The sequence below is a fragment of the Polyodon spathula genome, chromosome 9 (assembly GCF_017654505.1).
Source record: "Polyodon spathula isolate WHYD16114869_AA chromosome 9, ASM1765450v1, whole genome shotgun sequence".
In the NCBI taxonomy this organism is placed as follows: domain Eukaryota; kingdom Metazoa; phylum Chordata; class Actinopteri; order Acipenseriformes; family Polyodontidae; genus Polyodon; species Polyodon spathula.
In genome coordinates this window covers 28254384-28277944 of record NC_054542.1, presented here as the reverse complement: position 1 = coordinate 28277944, position 23561 = coordinate 28254384, and the positions used below count along the sequence as shown (strand labels likewise).

At 36.9% G+C, this 23561-nt stretch overlaps 1 protein-coding gene across 4 annotated transcripts in view; it reads left to right on the top strand.

The window, feature by feature from the left end:
- Positions 1-23561, top strand: part of LOC121320600 (probable ubiquitin carboxyl-terminal hydrolase FAF-X) — a 79618-nt gene that overhangs the window by 3031 nt on the left and 53026 nt on the right. For all 4 annotated transcript variants that reach the window (XM_041259067.1, XM_041259066.1, XM_041259064.1 and 1 more), the window contains exons 2-10: positions 12918-13171; positions 15288-15433; positions 15751-15830; positions 20762-20874; positions 21139-21357; positions 21846-21961; positions 22163-22414; positions 22515-22653; positions 22888-23040. In XM_041259067.1, the coding sequence (XP_041115001.1) occupies positions 13076-13171; positions 15288-15433; positions 15751-15830; positions 20762-20874; positions 21139-21357; positions 21846-21961; positions 22163-22414; positions 22515-22653; positions 22888-23040 (1314 nt within the window). In that variant the 5' untranslated portion in view covers positions 12918-13075. The remainder of the gene's footprint in view (positions 1-12917; positions 13172-15287; positions 15434-15750; positions 15831-20761; positions 20875-21138; positions 21358-21845; positions 21962-22162; positions 22415-22514; positions 22654-22887; positions 23041-23561) is intronic.

Sequence of the window (23561 nt, the reverse complement as noted above, 5' to 3'; positions counted from 1 at the left end):
AATAGCATATTTACATTCCCCTAGATAGTACATATTTTTATTATTTCACTCACCGTCACGTGTGATACCAGAAAAAGGTTTTTAGTTCTGCAGTGACACATGTCATCGCGTCTATCCATGAAGAGAAAGGTGGAACAAGAGTGCAGTTTTAAGAGAAATGGAATTTTATATTTCCTTGTGGACATTAATGGAATGCCAACATGCTTAATTTGTAAGCAACATGTGGCTTTTGTGAAATAATAATAGGATGAAGCGGGCCAGTCTGCGGTGAGTCCAGCTGTGCTGAAGCAGGAGAGGGGCGGAGCTCAGAATAATAAGTGCAAGTTAGTTCTGTTCAGCCATCTAATGTTTTGTTCTGTGCATATTATTTTTACTTGTAGTATGCTATAAAAGTCTGTAATACACCATGTGCTGTGTTTTCAACGGTTTATTTGAAACAGTTTTAAAGTTTGTATAGGAACTTTAGCTTTACAAGGTATAGCTTCGCTGTGACCAAACACTATTTCAATTAGAATGTTGGTAACCATGGTTTTGTTGCCTGTTGAATATGATAAGGGGGTTTCTCTAAATGAGACATTTCTCTCGCATAAAAAGTCTAAGCATAAAGGTCGATTTCACCCATGCTCTGCTTGAATTGAAAAATAGATACATTCTTTAACAAGTGAACGTCGATATTAATTGTTGATTTTCGTAAGAAAATAAAAATCATATATTAGCAAGCCTAGCTATAGTGCAGTGAGGGTTCAAAATGTTATTGAATATAATATTTAGAGCGTCAATTACACCTGGAGGTAATACCAAAACTTTAAACGTTTTTTGTATCCATGTTTTCATAAAACATTTTCACTTACTCTGGAAAACCGTTTTCTTTTCCTGTCTACCAGTTACCATTTAAGCCTTGTACTCGCATTCCATGCTGCCCATAGAAAACTATATGGGGTCAGGTTATACACAGAACATAGGAAGTAAATGAGAAAGAGGAAACCATGTTCTATGTAATAGGCACAGGGCGTACTTGGTATGACAAGTTTTTTTAGTTTTGTAAATAGTTTGTGTTAACTACTGCAGGGCTGGGGTTAGGATCCCCTCCCTGGGAAGTGTGGAATGTAGCAGGTTTTAATTGATTTATTCATTATCGGCAACATGCTATAAAAAGACGCTAGAAAGCCATCCCTTGTTCTACAAGCCTGGAGGTAAATGTGTGTGACACAGAACAGCTATGAATCCTCAATTGTGTGTGTTAACCAGGGTGAGCAAAGCATACAAGAAAAACTGTATTATCGTGATCATCATGTGCAAACAGGATCATTAGAACTAAGATAATTGTGTATCCCAGGATTGCTAGTATCGGAAAGAATAGGATTTTGATTCCACAGTCAGTTTAGAGAGGAAGTGTCAGGGAGACTGTTCCTGTAGCAGGACCTCTTTCTAGTGGTGTAGCACTTGACCACTGCTTGGCCAACTTATTTTTTTTTTTTGTAGTTTTGAATATTTTGTGTTTTATGTAACCCCACACTAGGACTAACATTGCTGGTGTCCTAGTGGAAGCTGCAATTCATTTTCATTGCAAACTGTAAATCCCACGTCCCTTTTAAATTGGTATATGCTTTTCTGTGAAACATGTATTTACAAACAAATACAAATCCGTGCACAGAGAAACGGTGAGATCCATGACCAGGAAATGAAACCTCCCCACCAGTAATCTGTCCAATTGCATTGCTGCTGGGCAACCAGCAGCCTAGATTCGATTTGAGCATGTGAGGACGTAGCTCCCTGTGCTCAAGGGACTGGATATTACTGCTGCGCCATGAGACCACTTTGTTCAATTTTAATAGCATATATTCTACACAGTTCAAAATATTTCTTAGTCTTGGTTTCATTGTGGTAAAAAAAAAGGTAATTAAAATAAGGGGGTAATGACAAATTAACCATATTCAAGTGTTACAGTAAATACATTTTTTAAATTTGAAAAACTTACTTACAAGTGGTTGTCTTAAACACTTCTAAACTACTGAGCTGAAAATGTTTTTGCAATGTATTTTGTGCAAGGCCTTCTGGTGTTTTTTTTTTTTTTTTCAGGACTGTTAATTTTCTAGCCTTTTCTACATATCTGGTGTGGAATTTTTGGAAAAAAAAACAAACTTTTGTCCAATTGACAGAATGCTAGAAAAATCTGCTTGGCCCCTCGCCGTCACACAAAACACACAAGTGAATATTACTTGCATTCCCTGTTAAATAAAAGCAAAATCATACAATTGGTGATTTAATGACGATTTAAGACAGCCATTATAACTGATTAACCTCTTCTGTGCTACAGATGTAACTGGTACATAATGATTAAAAACATGGTTTTAAAAAAAAAAAAAAAAGAAAAAAATCAAAAGAAATCTGGATTGCTGTTTTTTTCACTCGTGGTCGCTCATCCAGGAGTTATTACATTGGGTCATTAGCTTTAATTTAATTATTACACAGATAAAATATATTTGATGTGACACAGTTGTTAAATGTAATTTTACAGCCTATTTGAACTCAAGCGGTGGCTGTCTTTGGCTTGTACTGTGAAACATCCCAAAATGAATTCAAAACAGCCTGTGTGTAACTTTCATTTTTTTTTTCAATGAGGATTGATAATAGACAAGTTTACCTTTTGAGTAGCTGTTTTATCAATATGTGCTTCATGAAATCAGCTTTGAAGTAACATCTGACTATTTGTGTACATCTTGTTTTGTTGATGTTAACGGTAGAGGACGCTTCCTGCTCTTGACTCTGATCACATGACACCATTGTAATGTATTGAGTGTGTGGGAGGTACTGTAGTTGCAACCTTTTTATTTAATTTTTGTCCAGTGGCTTAAACTCAACCACAAGAGGGTAAAAATAAACATTAGGAACCACGTGTTTTTTTGTATATAGTTACTGTGTGTGAAACCTTGTATATCAGACTCCTTGTGTCTGGTTTAGTTGGTTGGAGAGAAACTGTTAGGCTAGTAAGTTTGAGCATAGGATTGATCTATTTTACATATTTTTTGAATACTGTATCTTATTTTTGTAATCCCTATATTTATCTTTCTTTAATCTTTCTACCATCCCCAAAAAACTTTTATTCATTGTATTTCATCTGATTTTTTTCCTGTTCATTTGATTTATTTTCATCTCTATTTTCATCTCTTTTTTCTTTTTTTGAAAATGATATTTATTGTAATTAAATTTTTTAGGATATATTTCTTCACCTCTCCCCATTTCTCTCTACTATTTGACAACGATTTGTTTTTTGGGGGTGGTTTTACTGTAAATGCTCCCCCCCACTCCTTTCCCCATATCCCTTTGCTCTATTAAAAAACAAAAAACAAATCCTTATTTAAAAATGAATTGTACTGCAATCAGTGTTCCCTCTAAGGCTAAAATGCACATTTTTTTCACAGTAACTGGCAACAACCTTCACACTGAGTTTACTGACTTTCGCAAGTTATCATAAATATCAAACTCAAATCGAGACTCTAGTCTCTTGAGGTAAACATGTTATTTTGAAACCATTCTTACAAAGCATGAACAAGTATATTTGTGTCTGACTTGCAGCTGATCCTCTGATTTACCTCTGTAAAAATGCACGTCACATTAGTGCCCCCGCTAGCTTGATCACCAGTGAATCTACTGGTACAGGGTGGGCGAAGCATGTGTCTGGCGAGTCTGCCTCTAGAGAGTGCGGCTCATAAACTTTACAGTTTTTAACTTGTTGTATAATTGAGTACTAAAATCAGTGAAGCACAATCTTCCTGCATTATTTAGAAGTATAAATACTCTGGTAAACAAATAAAAATCACATTACTCACACTGATGTTTTCTGTTTTATTTCTGTTTTAAAAAATGACCATTTTTGCTTATTTTTCTCCATATATCTAGCTATAGTAATTTGGAAAATAAACCCAATATCATAACTACTATTGAGTCTGCCAATAATTAACAAGCAACCAGTAGACCCTTAAACTTGGCAGTCTTACTCAAGTACAGGCAAAGTAGATAGCTTTGAACAGCGTGCTTAAGACGTGACAAATTAGCAGAAAAAACTAAGTTCTACGGTTCTCTCTGGTCTTGTGCCAGTTCAGTTCTTCAGGGGACAAAAAAAAAAAACATTAAACTTTTCTGCCATTTATTTGTCAGCAGTCGCTGACATCTTTCAAACAGTTGTTTAAAGCAGTTGGCAAGAAAAGCCTGAAATGGATTAACGTGAAAGGGTCACGTAAAAGGTCCACAACTCAGTATAGTGTTTAGTCATATATCTGACATATCCGGGTCCATGTTTTTCAATTCTCCACAGTGGGAGTTACAATGCAAAGTAAAAACCCGCCAACATTACAAAGCTTGCACCTCATACAATGCAGCTGTTTTACCTGCATACTTACAAGTGGGTTTCTTTCAGGTTTAAAAAAAAGATTTACTGTATCGTTTCAATTGCCGTTATCCCCTTATTTTAATTTTTACCACAACGAAACCAAAACGGTATGAAATACTATTCTACATTGCATTATTATTATTGGTCCATCTTATGATAGACACATTTGTGTTTTTAGTTGATACCATAAATGTAACACAGCTACCCATAATTTTGTATGTTACACACGAGAACAAGATTTCTGAGTTTAGTTGTTAAAGTGAGGAGAATATGTGCTATTAAATAGTCCCTCGTGATCGAGGGGGGGAAAAACACGGAATCACCCCTTACAGAATTTTCAGTGCATAACAAGCTGAAAAGTTTTGAATTTGTCTTCAGTGCTACCTGCTATTGCTGTTGTGTCACTAGTGCAGCTCATAAACTCTATCTGGTGCAGTGTGGCGGGATTCAGTGCAAACATCAGCTTGAAGCAATTCATTGTGTACTGTATACTGTATTCTTTCAATTTAAGATGCACTTTTTGAACTTTTTACTTCTTAAAAAAAGCCTTAGTGTTAAATTTGTGTACAGTATAGTGATGGTGTATTAAAATCGCCAACAAAAGACGTGACTACCAGAGTACACAAACAGCAACTTGACTTACTGCCAAGAGAAGACGAACCAAAACATTACTGCCGATCTTGAATCATCCATGGCATACAGGCAGCCATTTTCAAAGAAGCCTCATCAGCTTCCTGAGGAATTCAAAGAGAAGCTTTTACAATTTCAGCGTTTCTGACAAAACAATACCAACTTGAACAGATCGGAAATACAGTGTTTTTCGACATGCCAGGCAATACCAGGTATGTGAGTAGTCTCCGTTTCTAACTGTACAACAAACAACGTGCGGTGGGAAAGCTCGGATTAAATTACATCGTTATCGTTTTATAAATGAGTTTTCAGCTTTTTGGCACACTGGAACCATTTTCCTGGATTTGTGAAACGGAAGTCATAGTGGACTATACTTAGTGTTCCGCATTTTGTTTAATTCATTTAAGTAAGTTTGTTACTGTGTGTGTGACTGAGGGTTTGTGGATTCAAGGGATATGCATATGCGAGTACATAGTGTTGGTTTGAGGTTTAGAGATATGTGTTTTCATATTTGTGTGCATATGCTAGACTTCCGCTATTCCGAGTTTTCAGAAACTTGCGTGGCTTGCCTAGAAATCTACATTGGAGTGTTTTTCTAGCAACAGAATGAAAGTAGTGAGAAAAAAGTCCAACAGGCAAAGTATAATAGTTAAACTCCCTCAGACAAATCCTTGTTTTTGTTTTTTTTAAATACTTGATTCTAACACTATTTCAGTATCATTTATTTTGCGGTTGATTTGATCAGCCTGTTCTTTGCAAGGATAACACAGTTGGAGTGTTGTACAGCAATGGAGTGAGTTAACCACATGCTTACATACTTGCTGTTCCTGAGATGACTCCTAAAAATAAATGATTGATGCAGTCCTGGTGGATTCCCTGAAACTGTAGCTGTGGTTGATATCCCAGTGAGGTGTATGATGAATAAATGTACCCCTTTAGGTTGAAAGAGATTCCTACTACGTAGCCGTTCAAGCCGTTCCACATGTCAGTAAATTTAGGGCAGTTCCACCACAATTTTACAAAATCCCAAGGGAAAGCATATGCTATTTAGTGCTGTTTGTCAGGTATGTCATAGCTAAGAACAAAGAGAGATCTTGCCCTATAGTTAATCCAACAAAGGTGGCAGAATAAGGCATCATTGGTAGGGGTCTACTTAAATTGCTGTAAATTTACGTATTTTTGACATGTAGGTTGTGGAATAAAATTAAATTTTTGCTGACATTTCGCGGACCAGTTTAAGCATTAAATAAAACTAAGTAGACAGTATTTCGGAACAATATAAAGCCTAAAAATAGTGCTACTTGCTTCCTTACTAAAACAGAGTGCTGTCAATTGTTAAAAGGCAAGCATGCAGCATCCCACTGCAGTTGATTTTCCAATACATTGAGATTGAATGGAATTGGTTGGAAGTTATGGCAAAGATTTGCCAAGTTATACAGATGTGGAAATTGATTAGAAACAGCCCAAAAACTCATCAGCCTAAGGGCATCTGGCATACTTTAATGCAATTTAAAAAAGGCAATATATGCAGCACGTTGTCATGCTGTTTGTCCCATCCAATAATTTATTTTATTAGTACCGGGTCAGAACAAAGAAAATGTGACTATTCGGATCTAAAATTCCAGCTTCGAAAAAGTAAGCAACAGGTTGAAGCGAGGTGGCTGTGGTAGATCGTCGTAGTACTGATTTAACATGCCTGTAGGAATACTTATCGTCTGGACTGACTTTCCAGTTTGGTTTCTGAAAGCTGTTTTATTTTAAGTTCTGTTCAGCTGCATCTGTAGTGGCCTTTTATTTAATGTGGGATTCGGAAGCTAAATAGCGATCGATCGTATTTTCTCCAAAGACACATCGAGATAGCCAAAACAATTAACTGCGTGTCTTGTTTCTTGAAATATCTTGACACGATCAATCACCGAAATATACTTTTTTTGTTTTGTTGTCCATTTCTACTTTCTTCTCCAATGCTGAAAACTAGATTTTAGCAACCTAAATCAAAAGAATGGAGCAATAACTTTGTCCCACCCCTTACTGCACAGTACAGGTCGTAGAAAAGCAGTACAGACACACTGTGATTAAAACTTTGTTGTCATTTGAATAGTAAACAAGAATGTTAACCGCTGTGGATCATTTTTTTTTTGTGGCCGTTTTTGTTTGGTTGTTTTTTGCTTATGTGCAATGCACACAGGACGATGAAGGAATAAAAAAGGGCTATCTACATAAAGAAGATACGTAGTTTGCGTCACTTGCGTTGTGCAGTAGTTCATTTAAACAAGGTTTCTTTTTATTTTTCCTCTCCGTACTTCAGTATGCATTGGCCCTTAAGAGGTGAATTTCGCGATGATCCCTCAGTTTCACAATTTTTGCGAAATCGCGATTTATGTAGATCCCTAAGCATTGGTTGTCAGTTGCTACATTGTAAAAATAAGTTGTGTGGTTTTAGTTTTATTCAAATTCTATGAATTTATAGATATATTTAAATCAAACTTGTTTACACATAACCAAAGGAAGAATTTCAAATATAGATGTAATTTAGATCTATATAATTTAATAATTTAGGTAGTTTTATTTTATTAATCATGTAGTCAAATAATCTACAAAATGATATTGCAAAAGCCACAATAGTAGTACAGCGTTTCCTGTTAGATTTCAAAACATCACGTTTTCATTAAGTATATGGAAAACTACAAAGCGGTATGCAATTCTTTGTTAACATAACAGTATTCAGCGGGTTACATTCAACTTTATGAAGCAACATTTTTGGCCTTTATAGATCTGTGGCTCACGTGACCTGTCTTGCAGCAGCATCTCAGATGCTGTTCGGTCTCTCTGTATGCCTACATGTTTAAGCATGGCAGTTGTACACCCAGTTTACCCCCCCACCCCCCTCTTTCTCAATTTTGTTTTTCACGTAATACTCTCGTAAGACACTTTCTACAGGTTGTTTGTTTTATGAAAAAATAAAACATGCTTAAATATGGATAAGATATTTACACCACTTGTAATTTAATCTATTTAAAAATAAACTGTTAAAGTAACTGTCTTTACACAGGGTTTTGTTTTTTTATTCCCCAGTTAAACTGTTGGTAACACCCATATTAACATAGTAACAATATTAACATTCCTGTATAAATGGATGTTTTTGAACACAGAATTATTGTAACAAGAAATTAAGAATTGTATTCCATCAACACAGTATGATAAATATCAAGTTTGAAAATGCAACTTTATTATTTTATTAAATAAAAAAGAAAACTTTATCGGCACAGGTACCTATGTGACCCGTCAGCTAAGGTCACACAGAAGGTCATCAAAAACAGATTTTGTAGTAGGTCTGCACTGATTTGTAAGAATATGTATGACTAGAACGCCACCGATTTCTCACCGATCTCCAGGTGATATAAAAATGACCTGGAAATACAAGACCGTCTAAAAGCATAGCCTGCAAATGGACTTTCCTAAGCCTAATATGGTACCACATCTTGTTTTAAAATGAAAATACATGTTTGTTTAACATTTTGTTTCTTTCAAAACTTAATATTTTGAGACTTATAATGAACAGTTGTACCTGGCAGAGAAATTTTCTGGAATTCTTTTGTTACGTTGAGCTTACGAGGTCAGTTTTGGTGGTAGTAAGTGGATGTCTTTCAAGATTAAAGAAGGAAATGTCAACAGGGATGAAAGCTTTGTTTTCTTTGTAGTATCGTTTTGTTTTTTTTATTAAAATGCCTGCTGTAATGTGAGGGAGAATTCCAAATAGGAAAGGCCAGTAGTGGGTGGTGTCTTTATCAGTGTGTTTTGCATTGTGGCCCTTTGCAACATTGATACAGATAGTTTAAATTGAGGAAATTAATGTGGTTAATGTTTCGTGTGTGTGTTTTTGTTTTTTTTCAGAAACAGAATTTACCAGGTGTTCATTGAATTTGAATTCCATGTATTGCTAGTGCTTTTGAAATCTTATTAATAATTCTGCCTCAGTTGTTCCTGTTCACAAAGATCACCTCTTAAGTTCCATTGCCGGTGTTGTCCAGCGTTGCTTTAACCTCTGGCCTTAACAAGGATACAATCCACAAGCGTTGACCTTTTAGTTGGTATTCATCTGTATTCTATACTGGTGTAACAATTAGTTGATGCATCGATTTATTGATCATCTGTCCTTAAATTTCCTGAGCTTCGATTATGTAACTGTGAATCGATGCATCAATTCAGAACCCAGTTTGAATTCTCCTGTTACTGGTTTGCATTAATCTTGAGTGAACTTCTTTTAGTGCTGTTACGGTAGATTAACAACATCAGTGCGTTGCTAGGATAAGCAGTTAGGCCTCTAATTGCGTTGGGTATAACTTGTGTAAAATGAGTTGAGTTGCTTTACTGGTGAGTCTCTGCATTTTTTTGCACTAAAAAGTGACAAGAACACAGCATATACATGTTTATGTATGCGCAATCTTTACAAAAGAATGCCAATATTAAATCTACCAATTTTTACAGTTTTTCTTTCAAAGTATAGTCAAACCTGTAGTAAGAGACCACTCAAGGGAATAGTGGTCTCTTAAGAGGACCCATAACTTTTCTATTTGTCTCTGACATGCTTTCCTGTAATTATGTATGTCTTACATACACTGTAAAAGCCGGAAGATGTAATATGAACAAAAGTGTGTAATTTAATAACATTTAGATAATGCATTTACAAAACAAATTATTTTGTGAAAGTAATGAATGCTTGCCTGCCTCAGGTCACACAATGTTTTAATCCTTTGCAAATTTCAATGCCTGTGTCTGCCTTTCAGGTACATGTTGATTCATTGCATCCTGAAACAAACACCAGCATAAGATCTTTTTACTTATAACTATGGCTTGAATTTTTCGGTTGTTGAATTTAAAAAAAAAAAAAAAAAAAAAAAAAAAAAAAGTGAATAAAAAAAAAGGAAAAGAGAAGTTGTGGGCTTTTTCTTTTAGTCCAGATAAGTATAGTTTAATGAAGATAAAAGTTCTGATAAAATCAACTGTAAGGTCCTAAGTAAACCTGTTTTATTTCTAGTTTGTAAAGATATTTAACATAAAAACAGTGGACCGCGCTAAATGGCAAATGCCTTTCATGTTAGAACTGTACATCAAAGGAGAGGCCAACACCTATTTTAAAATGTCTTGGAGGTCAGCCTTGACTTTAGCAAGGACAAAGTGACCAGAAAGATCTTTATCAAATTAGTCTAAATAGGAATTTAACCAGAATCTGACTTTAACACGTTCTGTGAGTTGTATTCTAAGACCAAAAATTAATTTATATCTAAATAAAATGTTCCAACATGGGTGTTTATTTTCCTTTTAAGTGTTAAGCCACTACATCCTAATTATGAGAAAATTGGAAAAGTTGGATATTGGATAGTGGAAAAGAACAACACAACACGAAACTGACACATTGGAAGCTACCTAGTTCCCAGGCAAGTGCGAGAACGAAATGCAAGTCAAAGTAGCATCTGGGTGGAGTGATTAACGCTTTGCAGTCCTATGTTGGAACAGGTCAGACATTACAATTTTCCCATTCTAGTCCAATGTCGGACCCTGTCCGATATCATCAAAAAGACCTAAAGCGCATGTCTCTAGTCGTTTTTTCTCTGGAAAAAGCAGAGAAAACCTTTCAATGGCCAAGTGAGACCGATAGGTGCCGAATGAAATCGGGGGGGGAAAAAAAGGGGTCATACCTCATAGCCCCGTTCACTACAGCGATACCACGGACATAACAAAGGAGGTAGCTGCTTCTGCATCCAGCGCTCCGAGAATATCACAGGCATTTGCAGAGCTTTTTGGAGAAGTTATAGTAATAAAATAATGACTTGGATCGAATTGTTGAGGAGTTTGGTGATAAAACGAGTGATCAGGAGAGGATTTATCAGTACAGTGAATAAGGGGTGTGGCTTGGCTGTAGATATAGTACCGAGTGTCCTTTTGCGATTCAGTGCCTTTTAAACCCGTTTTAAAATATATTTTAAACAGCGCATGTAAAATAAACCGTGAGCGAAAATAAATTGGACCTGACGAGGGATAAATAAATGGACTGCAAAGGGTTAATGTCATTTGCTTGCTCTTGTGTTTGAATAATGAAGAAGGTGAAACAGAATCATCAAGTCCAATCAGGACAAAGGTAAAAAGAAGCGAGTTTATTTTGTAATTAACAGCTTGGCTCAAAATATGGTCACGTGAACAAAAACAAAAACCTAAAACTTCAATCTCAATCCCTTTCAGTTTCAGAATGCTGTATCTGTGCCTTTCTAGTGCTGTATTTTTCAGAAGTTTTTCTGGCACTTACTGTCTTTACAGTAAAGTTTAGTAACTTTAATTCTGTCCTCTAGGGTGAGGACCTTTTGTTTCTACGCGTTTTCTCTCCTTACAACTGAGTGCTGTTGTTTTATTGATTACTGGTAAAAGACCACTAAAATGGTTACTGCATTCCTAGGAATTTAGGAGGGTAGGGAGGGCCTAGGTCGGCAGGGGAATCCATGGCTCGCCACCCTATCTGTGACCCCTGTGGCCTATAGGGCACCTGTGGTTCTGCAGTGGAGCCTCCAGATCTGTGTTGTCCTCCGGCACCATAGGACTGGCGGCCTTGCTGTGGATCCGCAGTGAAAAAAATGACGGGTTGACAGGAACACGTTTCTGAGGACGCCTGCTCCAGCCTCTGTTCCCCAGGTCGGCAGGGGGGTTGCGAGCGATGAGCCAAATTGGGGAGAAAACCGGGGTAAAAAATTGGAGATGGCTACATTTTTATATATATTTATAAAAAAAAAGCAGAATTTAGTACAGTAGTTAAATTAGTCAGGATTTATGAGATTAAGTAAAATGTTTTGCTTTGGACATAAAATGCTTAGGTTGGCCAGGGTTTACATGAGATCAAGTTTTCAGAAAACTAATGTATTCAGAAAACTGAATCAGAAAATAGTTTTTCTGAAAACAACACTTACATGACTTGAAATAGATAATCCAATTACACTTCTGAAATTCAGCAGTATACATGGGTTTCATTTTTTGGAAAACAGCATTTGTACCTACACAGTAGCGACTAGGGTGGGAACAGACAGGGCTCAGTACAGTCTACAATAAAACTGAGGCATGCATATTGTTTTCTGTTAACTCAGGTCCTTTTGTATTTTTTTTAATAATCGGAAGTGTTCTAATTTGAATAGAAGTTGTGTGTTTTTGTTTAACTGTTATGCACAATCAGTGTTTTTAGTTACTGGATCGTCTGTTTTAAAAAAAAAACAACTGTTTATTTAGAAAAAATAAAACATCAATGCATAGATTATCGTTGATAAATGTCTATACGATAATCAAATCTGAAATTAGGGTGCCGATTGCACCAGTAATGGATATAAGTGTGTTTACATGACATACATTGTTAGTTTTCCAAATACTATTGGAATATTCTAGGTGGAACTTTTCAGACAACTATATTCCGAAAAATACTGGAATTCTGATTGGTGACAAATGAGGTGTTCATTTCCTGTTAAACTATGGCTCAATACTGACTTACTGGCAGTGCCACATTTTATTGTGTTTTAAGAAAAAACTAAAAAGAAATGGCATTGTAGTTTTTGTAAAATTAACACAGTAAAGTTGAAAATGGAGAATTATAGCAATGTAGGTATTCTTCAATGCACTGCGAGATTAATTTAGCAATTGGACATCACAAAGGCAAAATGAATGGCATAAAAAAATGTTCAACATCCTTATTGTTTTGCATCAAACTCCTGCTCTGCTCTTTGTTTTTTTTTTCTTCAAATTATGGTATATAATGAACTTTGAAAATCCATTCAATTTATTTCAGGTAAATGATGTATTCCTCTGCAATGTCATGTTTTTTTTTCTGTTTCGGATTAATTTTGCCTCTTCTCTTTTGTTTAAGGTTATGCAATGGTCTCTGCAAAACGTCCTGTGCTTGAGGTGGTGCTTTCTTATACGGACGTATGCTGGTTCTCCATTATTGCTGAGGAGGCAATAATTTCTTCTCTTGCGACAACAACATAAGTGGACAAAATTGCAAAGATCTGCTCTGTGTCGAGTATGACAGCCACGACCCGTGGCTCTCCCGTCGGAGGGAATGACAGCCAGGGCCAGGCTCCAGACGGGCAGTCCCAGCCCCCCCTCCCACAAAACCAGGTAAGGAGCCAGCAGTTGAATTCTCATCAGTCGCTTTATGGTACAAACACAATATTTTAATATGATTGTTTCCCAGATTTGTTTATTTATTTATTTACGTGAGCATTTCCTCTCTCCTGGTTTTCCTATTCAGACTGCTATCAGTTGAGTCTCATTGGTGAAAGCGGCAACTGTTTTAAATTTAGTAATCGGCAATTAGTTTTTTTGTTATTTTCTCCCCAATTTAGTGTCCAATTATTTTGTTTAGCTCAGCTCACCGCTACCACCCCTACTCTGACTCGGGAGGGGCGAAGATGAACACACACCCGCTTTTTTACACACTGCAGACTCACCATGTAGCCACCCAGAGGAGCTACAGCGTCGTAGGACAACTCAGCCCTGGGCAGCTTATAGGCAAGCCCGGCCAGGCCACAGGGGTTGCTGATGCACGGAGAGCTGAGGACACCCTGGCTGACCTAACCCCCCACCCCCACCTGCGGCGCTCGGCCGAGAAACTGGCATCTTGTAATGGTGCTTGTCACTTTGACCTGTGGCCTAAGATGGCTACCGTTTTGGTCATGTGACTTTTTTTGGTTTCCAAACCCAACGGTTTGAGAGTGGCATTATTCTTCTATCCCATGTTTCTGTAGATAGTCCATTTGTGGATATTGAACAAAAAAATAGCTGCTGCCAACTTCAATGCGAAACCTTTCATTTACACAACGCACAGGGGAGTAAATCATTTAAAAGGCAATGGAGAGTCAACAAGCACCAGTGAATGGATTTTAAAACTTCTCTTGGGCCTATCCAGTTCCTTTCTGATGAAGTATTTATCAATAAAACCTAATGATTTGAGTGGCAAATGGTATACAACTGTTAAATGAAAATATTATTAATTGTTCATTGGGGGGAATGGTGTTTATTTTTATTTTTGTATCACCCCAGTGTTCAAACGAGATACTGTCCTATGGCAACAAGGCTGCTGTACCATATAAAGTTTCTGTGACTTAAAAATAAATAAATACCAGAAAAATTTTACTTGTCTCGCAATTGTGTTCAGTTTTATTGTGAAATCGGACTAGAAAACTTGACAATTCATGCATTTGTTTTAGTAGTTGCCCAAATAAAACCTATTTTACTAACCAGCACAACTAACAAGTGTAAAGTTGGTGCAAACACAATGGCACAGGTACAGACAAAAGATACAATAGAAATGCAAGACTGGATCCAGAATAGTGAGAACAATATCAGAATGTCTGTGGTCAAGTGGCAGGAAAACCAGCTAACACAGATTGATTTTATTTTGATGGTTACGAATATGAAGTTCTTTGTGTGACTGGGTGGTGCAGAGTGAATTCATCAGATTTGTGAAACTGCTTGTCTGCAACATGCTGCTGTATTACTACAGAGAACAACGTTATTTTGAAAGGTTGCCTGCAGCTAGTGCAGTGCTAGTCAAAATTGTTGTCTGGAAGCAGGACCATCTAGGCTTTGGACTGTACATACTGCAGTAGGAAAGGTTCCTGCCAGATGCTGCATAAGGGAAAATGAAATGCATTGACATCAACATATTGTGCAGACAAGTGAAAAGCAAGCAGACTATTTAGGTCAGCCAACAGGAGGCATAATTTCCACTCCCTCACAGTTCCCACATTTTTTCTCACTTTCTATTCCATACAGCTACTCCTTGGTTTTTGTTGCTTTGATGTGGAACTGTATCATTCCCAGTCTTAATATCTGTTGAAGTAGCACAAGGGTATTGTTCAGGATGTTCCTTAGTAACCATGAAAGGATGATAAGCTGTACGTTCAGTGTCTATGCTTCAGTATTTATTTTCATTTGTGGCTTTTGTTTGCACAGAGATGAATGTGTGTTGCTCAACCATGGTGTATCATGGTGATCTACTTGCATATATCTTCTGTGACTTTTAATAAAGGCAATATCTTTCCAGCAGTAAGCACATTTGGACATTTGTTACAAAAGATTATTTGAACCACAGGGGAAAAAAGTGTTATGGTAATGGTTTTTGAGTATTCTTTACAGTAATCTCAGAGGATATCTAACTTGTAGTATCTGGTTTAGAAAGAGATTCTGGAGTGCAGATTATACATTTTCATATTTGTGTGTGTGTTTGCAGATGTCCTCTGCTAACTCATCAAATGAGAACTCTCCAGTCAGCCCTCCAGACGAGCAGGGGCAGGGAGATGGACCTCCTCAACTTGAGGAGGAGGAGCCTGCCTTCCCTCACACAGACCTGGCCAAGCTGGATGACATGATCAACCGGTATGTAAACCTACTACTCGCATACAGACTGGAATGTTTTGTATTTTTAATGTTAAAACAAGTAGGTTTTTTTTTTTCCAGTTCTTAGTAAGTTTTACCTTACAATTCTAATTGTCTGTCCAATTCTTCATCTGTTATCAAGTATAGAACAATTATGAAATTAATGCCATAGTCGGGATTTTCTGTTGTGGCATGGCATTGTGGAACTGGCTGTCCCTTTGGGATGCCTATGAACAGGAGCCTTTAAATTGCATCCTGTTAACCTTGGGGTGGAAATTGCACTAGTGTCAAACAATTCCTTTAATGCTTTGTTTCAGACCCCGGTGGGTTGTACCAGTTTTGCCAAAAGGTGAATTAGAAGTTCTTCTTGAAGCTGCTATAGATCTTGGTAAAAAAGGTAAGTAAACTAAGGTACATTTTTGTAAGTTAATACGTACAAGTATGGGGTTTTTTTTAGCATCAGTTTGTGTGGGGAAACAAGATTTGTTCCCCCATAGTGTTTGCAAAAGAGATGATCTTAATTTTTGAGGTATTGGTCATTTTGTATAATAGTCTAGTTTGTTGGTTGATTGAGTGCTGTGCATGAGACAACAATTGAGTTGCCAGTAGTGTTCCGCAGTATGTCGATACCTACGGTATATCAGGATACCAAAATCCTACGATACCTAATATTGGTGTAAAATAAAAATGTCGAAGTATCGCGATTTTTCGATATTGTGTTTTTTTTTTTTTGTTTAAGCTTTTTTGTGCTTTTAAAAACTATATGAACAAAGCTTACTCATTTGAGCTTCGTGGAAGTGACCAACTACCTTGCGCGTTGTGGGAAAATGTTGTGCACCAGTAATGACGAGTGCTGGGGTAAGAAGCTTGGTGTGGAACTGTTTTGGATTTCAGCCAGATGCTTTAAAGACTTGAAAAACAAGGGGGGAAACGCCACCAATTTTATTGAAATCTCTTTCAGATCACCACCCCGATCTCCACCCCAAGCCGAAGTTTACTTTTCTCTTTTACTTTAGTTTTTTCAGTTCTTTAATACCCCTTTGCCATCAGCAAAGCCGAGCCAGTGCCGAGTCCAGTCAGCCTGGTACGGCTAGGGTAGCTTGAGCTGCTTTTCCACTAGAGAAAAGCGAGCTGAGCTGAGTGATGTCACGCGTAATGAACATGAGTCGATTTTTTTTTTTTATTGCTGAAAAGTATTGAAAATGTGTGGGGGGGGTGGGGGGGTTGAAATACATACCTAAACAAAGAAAGCAAAGACGGGAGACAGTATTACAGTATACATAAATTATGTCCTTATAAAATGAAACGACATGTGGTTTATGTGGTTCAATTTCTACACTAATCTACACAGTGTTCCCTCGCTATAAGGCTCTCAGTTATAACGCTCCAACAGCATGTCCCCCAATTTCCTATAATAGTGATTTATGCAATATTTCTACAGTAAATACAGCACCAGTGTTCAAACTGTAAACAACTTCTTGGTCTAACTTCCATGTCTGTTTCTGCCTTATGATACAGTATCTGAACTGAAGAAGAGCTGCGCTGGCACTTTATAACAGACATCTTATTCAGCGTTTGTTTTCTAACTAAATAAATATTTGGCCTGTTATGTGGTTATCTTGCCTTAATGTATTTTTGCTGCGAGAGGAGCTGCGGCCTTCAGAGGAGACTAGATGCTTCAACCCTGCTCTGGCAGCTGAACCTGGGGCGAACCCATTCCCTCTTTCCCTGTCCAGACCCGTTCTCCTTCTTGCACTTGGTGTGGTTGTCTGTTGCTTCAAACTGAACTCCCGACTGCCGTTTAGCCAGGCTATTTATAGTTTAAAATTTATATTTATAGTTTAAACTTATCCACAGGTAGGAATGTTACTTTTTGTTTTGTTTTTTGTAAAAAATACAACGTTGATTACATGGTGCTTTATGCATGATTAATTCACGGAAAGTTACATTTTTGCTTCACTATATGTGCATTACAGAGTGTGTTATTTTGTAGTTTAGTCAGATGTGTGTTGTGTCCCGTGGCGTAAAGGGAAGGAGTTAGGAAACCATTTACTGCTTGTGGTCCTGGGGGTTGTTACTTTCTCTTGGAATGACGCTTGAGCGTGATGACGAAATGCAATAACCCTGTCCACAGCCAGCTTCAGATATGTTGTAAGGCTGGAGTTTCATGGTACGGGTTGGGTATCTTACAAATGGAAAACCACCCGAGCTGTGAGGGCCTGGAGCCCTCACGGCTTGGGTGTACAGGCAGAAAAGGGGTATTAGTTTAACCTTTAGCGGTCCATTTATTCAGCGCTCGTTAGGTGTGTCAGGTCCAATTTATTTTCACACGCGCTGTTTATTTTCCATGTGCTGTTGAATTTTTTGTTTTCAGTGTAAAACGGGTTTAAAAGGCCCTGCATAGCAAAAGGACATCAGTACTGCATCTCCAGCCAAGCCCCACCCCTTGTTTGCTGTATTTTTCACATACCTCTTTTTAGATGTGCGTACTGAAATCCTCTCCTGATCACTCATTTTATCACCAAACTCCTCAATAATGCGATCGAAGTCATTATTTTATTACTATAACATCTCAAAAAGCTCTGCTTATTTCTGTGATATTCTTTGAGCGCTGGATGCAGAAGCAGCTATCTCGTTTGTGTCTTGTTATCTCTGTATTGCTCAGATACGCCCCCTTCCCACCCTCTCGGCTCCTATCAGTCTCACTGGGCCATTTGAATGGTTTTCTCGACTTTTTCTGGAGGAAAAAAAACTAGAGACCTGTGCTTTTTGTCTTTGATGTCGGACAGGGTTCGACATCAGACTGGAAAGGGAAATTATAATGTCAGACCTGGTCCAACATAGGACTGCAAAAGGTTAAGCGACTCCCCAGTGCATATTGCCTATAAAAAGGCACAGCAAAAATAACAAATCATGAATGCACTAGAAGCTGATCAAAAGAGAGTTCATTAATGCTTGTTTATTTCATTATTACAGTGCATTTGCTATAAGATGCAAAAATATACTGTGCAGACATGTCATTAAAACTCTACCGCATGTCAAAAATTTAGTTTTTTTTATATTCTTTGGATTTTGTGGTAATCTAGATTTTATGTGTATGTAATTTGATAGCTGTGAAACTTGTGTTTTGAATTTTGTGCATAAAAGACCAAGATGAATACAGACTTCATTGCTAGCATATCAGTTTCCCTACAGATAACAGAATCAGTATAACACTTCACCTGCACAGGCCCTTTAGAAGCTTCCGAGTCACACTGCAAAAGTGCGCCAGTGCAGACGGCTGCAGGTTCAGCGTGAACGCAATAAAAAGCTCTTAATTTATTATAGTAGTCAGAGTGGTTGTCTTTTTTGTCTAATTTTACTTTCTTTGCAAGATTTAACAACTGAACGAGCATGGTGGGCTAAATGGCCTCCTCTCGAGTAAAATGTCATGTGTTCTTATTTGAGGTGTACTGGACGTTGTTTTGATGGAGATATTTTGCTTTAATATCCTTAAACATAATTATGTTCTAATAACATGTAAGAGAAAGGCATCTACATTGGTGACCTGTTTTTGTTTTATAAATGTAGCGTTAAATATAATGCTTAACTTCAAATTTTGCACAATTTAATTGTGTATGTTAGCTGCGTTTTTAGTACTGTCGAAGCAGTTCTTCGCCAGAAATAAAAAATAAATCTGCTAAAGTAATTGATTAAAATAAGTTAAATTTGTGATTTTTCAGAATATCTAAAACTATAAAATTGTAAAATGAATGCAGTGTTTAAAATTAAGAAAAGTTTGTGAGTATCCCCTAATGTAACTAATTACTGTGTTCAAAAGTGTAGATGTATCAATCAGGCTAGTCTAGTTTAGCATTTCTACTCTGTGTTCACTTGTTTTACTTTCTAAAAGATTTGAACAGTATAGACTCATGGAGGTATTATGTTGTATGTGTCTTTTTAAGATCATCATAAATGCTACAAACAAGAGGATGTCAATTTGGCCCATCTTGCTCGTGCACTTAATCACCTAATTAGTGAGACAGTTGATTGGACATTTGATATGGAGTGATTTCAGCTGTTTAATTGCAAGCTTGAATAAAAGCAATAAAGAAAATCGCAAGAAAAAAAAAAAAGACTAGGGCAGCATACTGTGGCTCGCTGTCTTGGGTGCTCACAGCCAGCAATTTCATACCTGGCGAGACGGTATAACCAGACACTTACTTATGCACATAAGATCCAAAGTATCGTCATAGTATTGAATATCATGATACTGTGCATTGTATTGTATCGAGGCTCCCTTAATGAGGTATCGCAGAACACTAGTTGCCTATAATTCAGAAGTCCATCTATGTACTATTCCCTATGAGCTTCAAGGCAAAATACTTTATTCCTCTTGCTTGGTCATTCCAGGACTGATCAGGAAGCTAAAGACATGACACCATCTGGGGTTTTGTCACAGACCTCCATTGTGTTTTTATTCAAAGAATCACTGTCCTAGATACATTTGTCCAAGACACTTAATTTTGGTGTTATTTTCTTTGAAATAACATTGCTTTGTTGGATAAAATACAACTTTATGAAAAAGTTGCTTGTGTTAATTATCTGATTTAATCAGTGTGTATTTGACATTTTGATTATTACTTCATGCAGCACTCCTTTCAATTTTACATGTACATTTCAATTTTTCCCGCCTTTTTTGTATATCTGTGACATTTGAGAGGTCAGTGAAGAATCTGAAAGCTTGTGTTTAACTTTTAAAATGACTAATTAGAACAGTGGTTTTGTGTTTCTACCTAGCAACATAACCTGAATGCCGTAGATCTTGAACAAATAAATCGGGTTGTTGACAGTTAGGTTTGTGTGAGCCATAACCGTGGTCCGTGGCTGTAGTAATCCCATTGTGGCACTGGTACAGTTGTTTAATATTAAACCAGCACATATGTCGTACTAGTGCATTAGTCACTCCCACCTTTTAAGGGCACCGCAAAAATGCCTAGAAAATCGACTTATTCAACGGTTTTTAAGGTACATGATGTGGATGTAGGTCATGGTGGTGATAGCTGTGTTTTGTATTTACAGCCATAGCAGGGATTTATGTTTGTACTAATTCATGAGCACTTTATGGTAACCCTTTTACTATAAGTATTTTCTGTAATTTTTAAACAGCATACTTCTAGCCACATAATGTTGAGGAGTATTATGATTGTGGGTATTTAATGGAGTTTATTCTGAATTGTTCAAAGTGTTTGTTAAATCACATAATAAACCTTTTATATCCATTGTTAAATATTAATTATAATTTTGTGATGGTTATACGTCATGAATAATTTCTTTTTCACCTCAAAGGACTTGATGTAAAATGTGAAGCGTGTCAGAGATTTTTCCGAGATGGCTTGACAATTTCCTTTACAAAAATCCTTACGGATGAAGCTGTGAGTGGCTGGAAGTTTGAAATTCATGTGAGTATCTTTGTGAACTGATAGCCTTTACATACTTTGTTAGTTTTGAGGGCAAATATGAGCTTCCTTTTTTTAGTGTAAAGCTGAATGAATGGCTGATGTGAAATGAGGTTTCAGCAAGCATTATAGAGGAGAGGAATATTGTAGAGGAGGAGGAGGAGGAGGAGGAGGAGGAGGATGATGATGATGATTAAATACCTTGACTTTGTGTCTTATTACACATTTTGTATAAGCTAACTATGGTCTGATTTCCCCCTTTGACAGAGGTGTATTATAAACAACACTCATCGCCTGGTAGAACTTTGTGTGGCCAAGCTCTCCCAGGACTGGTTTCCTCTTCTTGAACTTCTTGCTATGGCTTTAAATCCTCACTGCAAGTTCCATATCTATAATGGTACACGTCCGTCAGAGACGGTGCCGGCTGGAGTGCAGTTAGCAGAAGATGAGCTTTTTGCCCGTCCACCTGATCCACGGTCACCAAAGGTAGATTGATTGTGTGGAATCTGAGCTATTTTAATTGTCAGATCCAGACCAAAACTGTGATATCATTTTAAAATAGGAGTTTGTGTTTAGCAATAATATACTCTATGTAGTTGAGCTACTATATAGAGTTTCTGTATTACACGTTGTTTTATATTGAATTCAAAGCTGGCCAATGTGTTGTACACTGTTTTGCAAGAAATTAAAGAACAAGAAAGAATGTCAAAGCCTTTACAATTTTAAAAAGTACATTGTTATTAGGGGTGGGCAACAATATGAAAATTGGATATCGATAATAACAAAGTGTTCTAAAACCCGACAAGGTACAATCCTGAGACTATACAATAATGGGTAAAAATGAAAGGTGCTTACTGTGTATGTAAAAAGTAATAGTTTGTATCTTTTTTTAATCCTAACCTATGTGACTTGTTTTGATTTAATTGTATTTCTGCTTTCATAAGAAACATGTTTGTTAATTGTTTTTGTTTCAGGGCTGGTTAGTGGATCTAATAAACAAGTTTGGCACATTAAACGGGTTTCAGATCTTGCACGATCGCTTTATGAGCGGCCAAGCACTGAATGTTCAGATAATTGCAGCCCTCATCAAGTAAGTTTACGGATTAACCCATTTTATTTACTTGTTTTCAGTGTCAATTTGCTATCTAAGTACAGTCATTTGTTAATTAAAAATAAGTTTATAAATCATGTCAACAGCTTTTCATTCATTAGAGAACTTTTATTTCTTTGTATAGATGTTTTTTCACACATCGGTCACCTGATTTAGTATCTCTTATTTTGTCTGTTTCAGACCGTTTGGGCAATGTTACGAATTTTTAACACTGCACACGGTGAAGAAGTACTTTCTACCAGTGATAGAAATGGTTCCACAGTTTCTAGAAAACCTTACAGATGAGGAGTTGAAAAAGGAAGCAAAGAATGAAGCCAAAAACGATGCTTTGTCTATGATAATCAAATCTTTGAAGAACTTAGCTTCACGGGTACCAGGGCAAGAAGAAACAGTGAAAAACTTAGAAATTTTTAGGTTAAAAATGATTCTTAGGTAAGAAAAGGCTTCCTTATAATTTTAATAAATAAATATACTGTATGTTTTCTGTTATACATCGCCACATATGACTGTCTTTTTTTTCTCATTTTAACAGGTTATTACAAATTTCTTCTTTTAATGGTAAAATGAATGCACTAAATGAAGTTAATAAGGTGATATCCAGTGTTTCATATTATACACATCGGCATGGCAATCCTGAAGAGGAGGAGTGGTTAACAGCAGAGCGGATGGCTGTAAGTACAGCAGTTTAAGTATAAATGATATTTCTCCTTCCAGTTAAAACAAATGGAAGTATCATGAGGTTTCCCGTCATCCTTCTAATAAGAAACAATGACCTGATTGTACAATTAGATTAACTGATATTGGGTTATTAGATTTACAGCCTACCTCCAGGTGTAGTGCTACTTTAAAATGTGGTTAGGGCCATAGTTAAGAGTTCCACACCTTACAATGAGATTGTTCTGCAGGAATGGATCCAGCAAAACAACATCCTGTCCATTGTACTGCGAGACAGTCTCCATCAGCCGCAGTATGTGGAGAAGCTGGAAAAAATCCTCCGGTTTGTCATCAAAGAAAAAGCTCTGACTCTTCAAGATCTTGACAATATCTGGGCAGCACAGGTAACAGATAGGAGGCTAGCATAATAATGGCTTCTTGTTTTATCTCTTAACTGTGTCTCTTCCTTTTTTTTTCTTTACTGGTTTTGTGTTTTCCTCCTGGTTATCAGTTATATTTTTTATTTTTGTAACACTTTAGATTCTAGCACCTATAGAATTTCTCCACAATTATACCAAATTGTAGAACTTAGGGTGCGTGCAGATTTTCCAAGTAATTTCTTTAACAGGTTTCATTCCGTTTTAATTGGCTACAAAGACAACTGGGCTAGCCAGAGGTTGGATAATGTTTGTTGTGTTGTTTTGTCTTGTGTACAGTTTTAGTAGTTTAAGACATTGTATTCCGAGTTCTTAGTGGAAATTTTAGGGGAGGCAGACAAATTTCGTTTAAATTTTTAGTGTGTATTTTGGATTTGTAATGCGTAAAAACGGCAGGTACGCAGCTTATCTGGACCGCTGTTAACGGTTCCTTCTCTTGTAATTAATACCTGAATATTAAAAGGAATTGGAAAATAGAGGTGCGTGAA